At 37.3% G+C, this 10,960-nt stretch overlaps 1 protein-coding gene across 1 annotated transcript; it reads left to right on the forward strand.

Moving 5' to 3' along the window:
- The first annotated feature begins 2,560 nt into the window (after positions 1–2,560).
- LOC135612499 (AT-rich interactive domain-containing protein 2-like) lies at positions 2,561–8,896 on the forward strand. The gene is made up of 2 exons (XM_065108875.1): positions 2,561–3,571; positions 7,694–8,896. Exons 1-2 carry the CDS (start codon positions 2,708–2,710, stop codon positions 8,462–8,464), a joined length of 1,635 nt encoding a protein of 544 aa, XP_064964947.1. The 5' UTR covers positions 2,561–2,707; the 3' UTR covers positions 8,465–8,896.
- The last annotated feature ends 2,064 nt before the right edge of the window (positions 8,897–10,960 follow it).

Here is a 10,960-nt window from a genome sequence, read left to right on the forward strand (position 1 = left end):
ATAGTGACCTTGGCATCAATGAGGATTATAACTCATACTCTCTTAGCTTTTTGTGTCTCTTTGTGTTTACTCGAGACCATTGCCTTTGCCACCATATTTTAATTGATCTATTGGAGTATTCTAGGTATCATTATTGGTGGCTTCTCTACCAATGACTAGAAAAGATGAGAGATCTTGAGTCCCATCATGATAAGTAATGAGTGTACATATTACACCTCTTGGATTTAGTTGGTAAATCGAGCGATGAAGTCCAAGAGTGTCTCCTCCTCCCCTTGCCTAGGTCCAAGAAGCATTGTTATCAATGACTTCAGGCATATATTTCCAAGGTAGTGAAGATCAAATTCTCTGGTGAGTTGAATAAAAGGAAGACATGATATATTAGGGCATGACTTCAGGCTTTAGATGGGTGTACCATTCTCGTACCGATCCTCGTTAGGAAGATATGATACATTAGGGCATGTGAGGTGCCTATATCAATATCAAGGTGTAGAAAGTAGCAATGTGCTCTAGCAAGTTGGTATTACCGACGAATGCCTCCAATGATAAGAGACAAAGTTAGTTGGGATTGGTTCCTACTGGATGTCGTTGGTGAATGACAACCAATCCAAAGTGGGGTTGATCGACCCTTTTTCTCTGGATTGTTAGAATTCTTATTGTATTTCTTCCAAACATTAGTTCATTTGTTATAGTTTATATTCTCAAGGAATCATTTATCAAACACGTCGATTGGGTTTGAGATTCGAGTGGAACGAGATAGTGGTATGGTGATCCATTGAATTTCATAGTTGGGGAATGAGGTACTCGCTCGATTGGTAGCTCGATGAGCCTTGGGCGCTTTTGAAATATTGGCATTGCGTCGAGTGGGGGAACTCTAACGGGTGCTGGTGTCGGTGTCAATGTCGATTGAGTTGCTAGTTGTGGTTGAGGTAGTAGCGTTGTTTGTTGGCTTAGTTGAGGCAAGAGCATAACGACAACTTGCATTATACTCATTAGCGTTTGCACCTACTGGGTGAGGTTTAGGAATGCCTCAACAGGGATGAGCAGGTGACTCAAGGTCGCTCTTGAGTTGTTAAATGAATACCAGTATTACGTCAACATTTGTGCCGAGGTAGATACACCAACACATGGAAAGAATGGCTGCTACCCCCTAATGAAAGTACTATAGGTCGAGAGCATTTGTTAAAAGGGTAGGCGGACATTCCTATAATATTGGACCCTTCTTCTAACACTAAAATATTAGAAAAAAAATATCGTGAACGTCTTAATCAGCTCAACGTGATTAAGACCCAAATGCATAGACTGTTCGAGACATCTCCAAGATGAGAATGTCGAGCTCCCAAAACATCATCTGCACGAAGATCGAAATTGAGAAAGGTTTTTTATCTAATCTCTTCAATGTTCTAAGTTAGTAACTTGATGTATATGAGTGTGGACCTTAATAGTTCAACAAAAAGTATTCTAATAAGAAAGAAGCTTGTGGTTATCTTTCTTATCATAAATAAAAAAAAATATATATTTATTTATTTATCATAAATGATGAAAAGGAAGTTTTATTTTCTTTCTCTTTGGGCCCCACACGATGAGGATGATAATGTATCTCTTATCGATAAATAATAAAAAAAAAAAAAAAAAAGGGAATGAGAGATTTGGATATTCTACTACTTTGGGGGATAATCATGTGATAATTGCCAAACTATTTTACATTTAACAGATACTAACGTCTTTTTTATTAGTTAACGTTTATATTGACCATTTAAATATAGGGGTTAAGGAGGATAAAGTATTTAAATATTAACATGATCAATTTTTGATATCTTAAAATATATATTTGCTAATGAGATTAATAAGGTTATTAACATAATCACAATCTATTTTTATAAACAAGACTAAATATCCATCACCATGAAAAAAAACCCTTTTAATCTCTTATCTCTTCATCTTGCAACCCTTTTGTTGTCACACCAACAGATAAGTTATACCAATGATGTGTGTCCCTCGCGTTGGCAATGTCAAACCTGAATTCCATGTCCCAATGTTTCCACTAAGTACTTCATAATTTTGATACTTTAGGGCGCAAATGGTATCCTATCAACTCGTACAACCTTCGGCCACTCTCTTTCCTCCATGTTGGGTTTGTTTTAGTAAGATCCACTAATTTCTTTCACTTTCACGTGAATTGAATAAAGCAATAGAGTTTTTTTTTTATGAACACAATTTTTCGAACAAGGTAATAGATTTTTTATTTTAAAAATATAATTAATAAAATTTCAAATTTTCGATCTAATGTAAGTAAATAAGTGTATTATTGACTACTAAAATTTATAAAATAAAATTTTAAATCTTTAGTCTTAAAATAAATAGTAGATTTGTTTATGTAATAGTCCTAAACAAATCATACCAAAACAAATACCGAAAAGATTAAAAGTACACACATATGAAGATGAGAAAAGACAAAAAAAATAAAAATAAATAAAAAATATTTTCCCTTCTTCCCCTCTTGTCATTCCTGTTTTTTTAATCTTTTCACCTCCTTGAAGAAATCTGTCATCTCCTGTAGCCGTCGGTACTCTCTCTCTCTCTCCGCCTTATAGCCCTTTTCCTCTCTCATTCGGGCCCCGCCCCGCTCGGGGTGGCGCAAGGCCAGCGGCAGACCGCGGGCGCCTCCACTGGCCGCGCGGCCTTGCCCGGCCCTCCTCCTCCTCCTTCCATGGCCGGATGCTCCCCCTCTACTGCCGCCCCCTTCGAGTCCGTCGCGGAGATCCTTCGCAAGCTCCAAACCCTCGGCTTTTGCTCCGATCTTGATGTCTCCAACAAGGAGCCGCCCGGTGGCGAGAACCTCAGCTGTCTCTTTGATCAGATCCTGTCGGTCTTCCTCAAGGAGATCTGTTACAGGAGGGGGGAGATCCGCCCACTGCCGGCCGTCCTTGGCGATGGACTCTCGGTCGACTTGTTCAAGCTCTACTCTGTTGTGCAAGGGAAAGGTGGCTACGATGCGGTGTCTGATGCACGTGCATGGCCGTTGGTGGCCAAGGCGATAGGGTTCGACTCGGGCATCGGATCGTCGTTGAAGTTGGTCTTCTTCAAGTATCTGGATGCGCTGGACCAGTGTTTGCAAAGGGGTTCGGGCGAGAAGCCAATGCGTCAGCGAACGGGATATACGAACCCAAGCTCTTTGGTGACCAGATGCGGCTCTCCAGGGACTGCGAATCACAAGAAGGATTGTGATTGTAATTCTAGGCTGCTCCCAAGTACAAGTAAAGATCAATGCTCGACGCCGTTTGGTGATGTTGGGACCGATAGTGACGATGTTGTCATCCTGGAGGACACTGCTAATGGGGGGTTTAACCATCATAAGAGGAAGCGGAATGATCTGGCGGGAATGCTGGGTTGGGTTAGAAAATTGGCAAAGAGTCCTGCGGATCATCCTTCCATAGCAAAGGCATGGCCATCAGATAAGGGTAAAGGTAAGACTTATGCATCTGGGGAGTTCTATGCTCTGGCAATTCTGTCCAGGCAGGCAATGTTCTTCAGAAGAATTCGTCGAACGAACCCTAATCAGTTGCATTTACAGGTAACCTTTCTTTTTCTGTTCGCCCATAGTTCCTCCTATGTGTGGCTCTGCTTCACAGATGTTAAATAGTTCCCCAAAAGTCACAGTGGTAGAAGTTCTATAAAAACATCAAGTGGCAAGTCTAATTCAAAGTGCTGGCTAACAAGAAGTTGAAATGTACTGAATGATTCTCAAACTCTGTAGATTAGAGCTGATCTCTCTACTTTTGAAAATATTATGCATTAAATGTATTCTTTATGTTTTATGAGTTTTGGCTGTCTGAAGGCCAACCTGAGATTATTATAAGCAAATGTTGACTAAAATAACTTGTTGCCCCTTTCTGCTTTACATTCTTGCTTGACTCCCAAGTTAATTGATATCAGTGCACACAATAGGGTTAGGTGTGTCACTGAACATATGAGTATCCCATGTACCTAGGTTTTGGTAAGCATGTAAAAGGTTATTCAAGGCTTTCATACTCTATATGGTACTTGGCACACATTATGTGAACATATGAGTATCCCATGTACCTAGGTTTTGGTAAGCATGTAAAAAGCTATTCAACGCTTTCATACTCTATATGGTACTTGGCACACATTATGTGAATGATGACATATAAGTCCCTTGTGGGCATTTATGTCAGTGCCAAACTTCTGAAAAGGAAACCTAAATTGCAACTGTTCATAAGGACATGGCACCTAGCAAGAAAGTGCAATTATTTGACTAATTTATCCCATCGATTACCATGCTTAATGCATATTCTTTAAGTTGGTTTTTCTGCTTCGGTTCAAATATGTTTCCATTTTCCATGTTATTTGTTTTGTTTGAACTAGTTTAGATGAGAGACCTTGACATTGCCCAGACTATGATAATCTTTGTACTCTCACACGTCTTAACCTCTTTGAGCAAGAATCCCATTTATGTTATTTCTTCTCTATATATGACTTTACATCATTGAGTAAATAGCAACCATCAGTTTCTGGAATTTATGTAATTAGATCTCAAAAGAATTCCTCCAGATCTACGATATTCAAATATATTTAAGGCAGTTGTTAATCCTTAGCCGGGTTCATAGCTTTACATTGTCTATTCATTTTTTACTTAAGAAACCGCAACTAAGCAAACTAGTATACTCATGCAGTAGAAAGCAACCGGGTTCTGCATCTAGTAAAGTCTGTCCAGTGTGATAAACATGGACATGATAACTGCCAAAATTAACGAGTTAGAGGATCACACCAGAAGCTCACTAGAATGCTTGAATGCCCTGATGCTGATTAAAAGGTTAACATTCATAATTAAACAAATAATCAAGAACTTTAGTCAGCAGGCAATTAGCAAAATTTCCAACATTCCATCAGCATCTTGATCCAAAGTTACATACCAAGTTCATTTGTCATGTACCAAATTTATTTCTCATGCACCAAGTTTATTTCTCATTGTTGCATTGCTTCACATCTAAGATTACCTTAGAATTAAGACTGATGATTTTGAATTGTGATAGTTTAGTGCATTATAGGTTTTGATTACAGTACTGATTTCAGTGGAAAAGTCAGCTATTCTTAATATAATCTTTGAGTAAACTTGTCAGGATAAACTTTCTTGTCATGCAAAATATATTTTTCTGTTCTCTAGGATACCTTTGGTTAATAAAAATATATTAAAAACAAATCCAGTTCTTGTAGAGAATTTCCAACTATAGGAACATAATCAGTGTGGTTCATGATTGAATCTCAAGTGCTTCACAGTACAAATTTCTACTTTCATATAAGATGAAATCAAGCAATCAAATAGTTTTATTCATGGGGAGAAATACATGGCAAGTGCTCTAAGATATTAATTTCTACGTATTTTTGAGTAAGTACCTTTCTTGAAATTGCATATTTATTTTGTTTGGTCAAATTAAACTCTAGTTAACTATAAGGAGGTCATAGAAATCATATTTGGGGCATAAAGATTATTCTACATTCTATCTGATTTTCACTAGGAATATGAAGTTCAACCATTTCACCATGCTTTAAATGCATCAAGCAGGGCCTCATTTTATCCACAGCATATTTGAGGAATTCTGAAACAACAACAATAATATCAAACTATAATATCCCAACTATTTGGTGTTGACTACATGGATACTTGAGGATCTCCTAGATGATACAATCATATTGATTCTCTCCCTCTTTGACTCACTAATAATTTTTGAGGAACTTCAATAACTTTTAGTTTTTACTGCATTTTCTTCTTATATTAGTTGCGTTGTTTAGGTTGTCAAACATTTTTTGAGAAGTGCACTATTTGTGAGCGCCAATGTAGTGTGACTTTTGTACCATTGAACAAAGATCACCGTTTCAGGTACCAAACCTGTCTCGGTGTTCTGGTTGGACTGGTAGATACCGATCAGTACTAGTGTACCATCAGTCGGTACACTGGTATGTACCAGTGTTTTAGAGAGGAAGAAAAAAAGGGAGAAGAGGAAGGGGCAATGGACAAACAGAGGAGGAAGAAGACAGTGCGATGGAGGAAGAGTAGGAAGAAGACGGAAGAAGACAGAGTGATGGAGGAGGTAGAGGGAGAAGAAGGAAGAAGACAGAGTGGTGGAGAAGGAACAGGGGGAAGTAGTGGAAGAAGAAGAAGGAAGAATAGGAGGGCATGTACCGGACAGATAAATGACAGTGAATGGGCAGGCGATGTCCTGCGACAGTGGCGAACAGGCGGGCAGTGTCTCGCGGCAGCAGTGATGGCATCGGTGACAACGATGGTAGCAACATTGTGAGAAATGGGTAGCAAGCCCTAATTGGGGCGGCATCACACTTATTTTAGGATTTATTTGTTTTTATATAAGATTTGGACCGAATTGCCCGAAATGGGACTGTCCGTGTACCTGTCCGGGCACTGGTATGTACCGCTCATTTTTTACCGTTTCGGGCAGTATGATAGTTCTTTCTATTAAAAGCGTATGACAATAATAACAATCATGTGTTACTGATCAAATAGGTTCGCCATTGATGACATTGACATTTTTGCTTGTTTGTCAATGTCTGTGATAACCCTTTCTTAATGCACCTTGGATTTTGGTGAATTACTTGCAGAGCTCATAATATGCATTGCTCATTTTCTGTGCCTTCCAGAAGTGTCTAAAGACATATATCATTTTAACATAAATATTAGTTTGCCACTAGAACATTATAATCTGCAGAATCTTCAAGTTCTTTTCTTTCCATTAAAAGAAATAACTTGTAGGTGTTGAGAAATCCTTGGGAAACAGATTTTACTTACAAGACACTTGATCTATGAAGAATTTCTATTGAAGGTACTAGTCCAGAAAGTATAATCATTTTCAGGATATGAATAGTTTAACCTTGAGAAAGGAACCTTAACACCTGGAGGCACTATCTAGATATATAATTTGAATGCTTTTTCAGTGCCTATTCTTACCAAGATAAGAAAGAGAGATCTCTTTTAGGAATCACATTCTAATTGAACCATTGAAGTTCTAGAAAGTTCCAAATTCTGAGGCAAAGCATATATTTATTTATAATAATAAGAATTACTTCTGATTATGTTTGACTATCATTTCTGATGTAAATTTTCTGGTGGAACTAATGTGAAAATTGAAGGGTAACTCCTTGATGATTAGAAGTTCGGGTAGTAGGCTAATCATACATTTCTTTTCATATAACAAAAGATACCAAGGGTAACTCCATAATCATGTGCAACCAAAAAAATTTCTTTGATGTCAAGAATCAATGGTAAAATATATATCTTTGCATTTTGAACCTCAAGGTGTTGTTAATTTTTCTTAGTTGGTAAATTAGAAACACTTGGATATTCATGATCATGAAAATGATTCCTTGAGGTGCTATATGTTATCTACCATCTTCTTTTTTACCTTTTCTTGTTTTACCTGAACTGAGTCTTCAAAACCTTTTTTTATTGTGCCCTACTATATAGACCATACTGTATGAGTTGACTGATGTTGATGCAATTTATGCCAACCGGTCTTACATAAGTCTGCTGCTAAGTCATGAGAGAGACTTATTTTGCAGTATTCAGGGGTTGTGCATATGATCATGTGTTCAATATTATTAGTTTCAGCTATGTTATTTATGATAAAATTCTTAATTGAGAATAAAAACATGTCATGTTTAGGTACTAGATGAAGAGCAAAAGATACACACTTCTGTATATGGAAATGGTTTTGGATCAACAAACCAGGTTAAAGCAACAGAAACCATTCTGGGGCTTCAAACTGCTGGGTGGCTTTCTAGAGATCAACAATGGTCCCTGAGACCTGTGGGTGCACGCTTTCAAGCACAAGTGCCAAACTGGACCAGCCAGCCTACAGTTTTGTCTACTGATTCTGATACATTAAAATGGTTGGGCAAACAGGCCTGGCCTCCTGAAAATCAAGAAAGGAGTCCAGTATTGGATTATGCTTCTATTGGAAGAGGGAGGCCCAATACCTGTCAGTGTGAATGGCCAGGCTCTGTGGAGTGTATTAGATTTCACATTGCAGAAAAGAGGCTTCAATTGAAATGTGAAATTGGCGCAACTTTCCATTCTTGGAAATGTGGAAGTATGGGTGAGGAAGTTGCACTTTCATGGACAGAGGAAGAAGAAAAGAAGTTCAGGGACATAATCAGTCAGAATCGTCCATCTCTAAACAAAAACTTTTGGGACCAGCTTTACTTGAATTTTCCTTATAAGCGGAGGGAAAGTTTGGTGAGCTATTATTTCAATGTGTTTCTTGTCGGACGTAGGAGGTACCAGAACCGTATGACACCAAATCATATCGATAGTGATGACGAAGAGACAGAGATTGGCTTCTCAAGTAATTCTTTTGGTCATGATGTTAAAATTTGTGATTCAAAATCTATTGTCTGTGCTCAGAATCGACAGTCTATGGATATAGACAGGTAAGGTCAGTGGTGCACCAAGAGCATCAAAATCATATGATGCGAGAAATTTTGAGCATTAGGAGAAATTATGAAAACCTTTTCAGAGGCTCCTTGTGCTAGATAGGTGGTTTGAAGTAAGGATAATTCAGTGAGGTTCAAATGGGCTTTGTTGTTGCCTGCTTGTACTGCATTATTGGAATGAGGCAATCATATAGGCTCTTGCTGCCATCAGGAGTGACCATGTTCTTCTTAAGAGTTCAGGCATTGTGAAATGACCTCATTCCAGTCGCAGCTGCATTCTTCGAGCTTTCCATTGAGGTACTTCAGTTTTGTTCATCTGTTTTGCTCCTTTTGACCTGAAGCTCCTTAGGATTTACTTATGAAATTTAGATGGATCCTTACTCTGTTCACCACCCCAATTGAAAGTAAAGGAAATTCAGTTGAATGTTCTCAAGTTCTTTCTTGCATAAAATCCAGTTTCAGAATCGCACTTAAGTATAAAATTAAACATTAACTTGATTGCTTTTCATAATTCACTGGGTTTTGAAGCCCGACCCTATAGTTCAGTCATGGGACTATTTGATATTATTTATTTAGCATGTCTGCTACTCCAATTTTTGCTGCTGATCATCTCCGAGTATTAGCTCTGCTTAGAAACCATCAAATCCAGTTTCAACTGAATTTCTTTGTGCAGTATACCGATCAACAGTAGATTTATACATACTTCTTTGTCATGTGTCAGCTATTAGTGACTGATTACAAAATCAAAATAACTTGAGAAGTTTTGAAATGCTTAACTCAAGCCATATGAGTTCCTGATTCTGTAGATGTTTTGTATACATTCATCTAAAATGACAAAAAAGCAATAAGGTGGTCTTTTTTACTTTTGTCAAAGCCAGTATAATTGCTAATCCCTAGGCCACCCATCCTTTGGTGATTCAAACCGGGGTTTTTGTTTTCATAAGTACCCCTCGGTATATTATTGTCTTCTGTGCTATAAAGATACAGTTTGTCCTGTTCTTGGGCTCGCAGTAGAGATGCAAAAAAGTTTAATTTCATGTCTGCAAAAGTTTGTATAGACACTGCATCCAGGCTACCTGCAGGAAACCATACACTTGTGACCAGGCTAACTGTTGCGAATAGGCTGCCAAACTTCAAGCAACTGAACAGACCCCTTCTTCCATATGTTGTTGATTAGTAGGAAATGATTAATTTTGATCACTTGAAGGTAAATATCCGTTTAAATTGTTCATTTGAATAAATTAAAACTTTTATTATTGGATGAACATGATATTCCCTAAAGACCAAAATTCTAGGTCACTGGAGGAACAATATTATCATTTTTTTCTCAAAATAATAACAAAATATTGACACATGCCATAGTAGAAATAATTAAAAAAAACTTTTGATAGCGTGAATTCTTATTTTTCATGGATATTTTTGTATAAAAGATTGAAATAATTGGCTAAGCCTCGTGAAATTAATTGGTAGGATTGATGTCTTTTTTTTTGTAATGCAAGTCAATTTTAATTTTTGAATGATACATCCAAATCACTTTGGATGCTATTAAAACAAAAGATTATCAACAATTATGATCCCTTCCAAATCTTTCTTGCATTTTTCATTTCACGTGCCTTTCCAAGTGTATGCATATAATAGAACATTTCTATTATATCTTTGTCATTGATATCTTATTTTTTATAGTACATTGATTTTTTTAAATGATCCAAATCACCTCTCATTTTATTGTACCAAAATATTTCTTTTTTTTTTTTATGTAGAGAAGACCTGTATCAACAATTATGATCCCTTCTCATGCCATTTCTTGCATTCTGATTTCATACGACTTTCCCTATGTATATATGCACAAAGCATCACAGGAAATCAGAAAAAAGAAGTATTAGAATTTTAATTATTTAGTTCTACCATTAGAATTCTAAAATTAGAATTCATGAATATTGTTTTCTCTTTTAACACTAGCAAAAGATTCTGTTGCACTCGAAGAAAGATTAAAATATCAAGCTCTAGACGATTGAGCGGGGTAGCTCTAACATTTAGCACTCTGTCGACATGTTTGAACTGAACAACATTAATATGTTTGGCAAAAGTTCTGGTCTAGGATCAGAGAGTTCAAAAACCATGGAACCTTAGCGGATCCAGAACCAAAATGAATAACCGATTGTTCATCCATTTGCACCAAAATATTTCTTTTGGAGTTTACTTCGTAATGTTGTAAGCCAATCAGAAAAGCTCAGCGTTCAACAGAACTGGCATTGGTCGGTCTACATGGTCACAACTCTCCATCTCCATCAAAGATACGGATATTTCCTGTCTAGATCGTGATAAAGTTGCTGGTGACGGTGGATTTGTCGATGATGCATTTGTATCTGTGTCGACTCAGTTGTGGATTTTGTGTAAGTATAGAAATGTGTCGACTCAGTTGTGGATTTTCTCTTCGTTAGAGGGTCGATCTATAAAAAGATCAAAATTGGGTAGAGTGCATGATTCGTTCCTTCCA

This window comes from Musa acuminata, chromosome BXJ2-5, assembly GCF_036884655.1.
Source record: "Musa acuminata AAA Group cultivar baxijiao chromosome BXJ2-5, Cavendish_Baxijiao_AAA, whole genome shotgun sequence".
Classification (NCBI taxonomy): Eukaryota; Viridiplantae; Streptophyta; class Magnoliopsida; order Zingiberales; family Musaceae; genus Musa; species Musa acuminata.

Bases quoted from the DNA above. Each gene is read 5' to 3' on its own strand.
- LOC135612499 (XM_065108875.1), top strand. From the start codon at position 2,708: ATGGCCGGATGCTCCCCCTCTACTGCCGCCCCCTTCGAGTCCGTCGCG. The intron at 3,572-7,693 runs GTAACCTTTCTT...TGTCATGTTTAG, and splicing joins CTAATCAGTTGCATTTACAG to GTACTAGATGAAGAGCAAAA.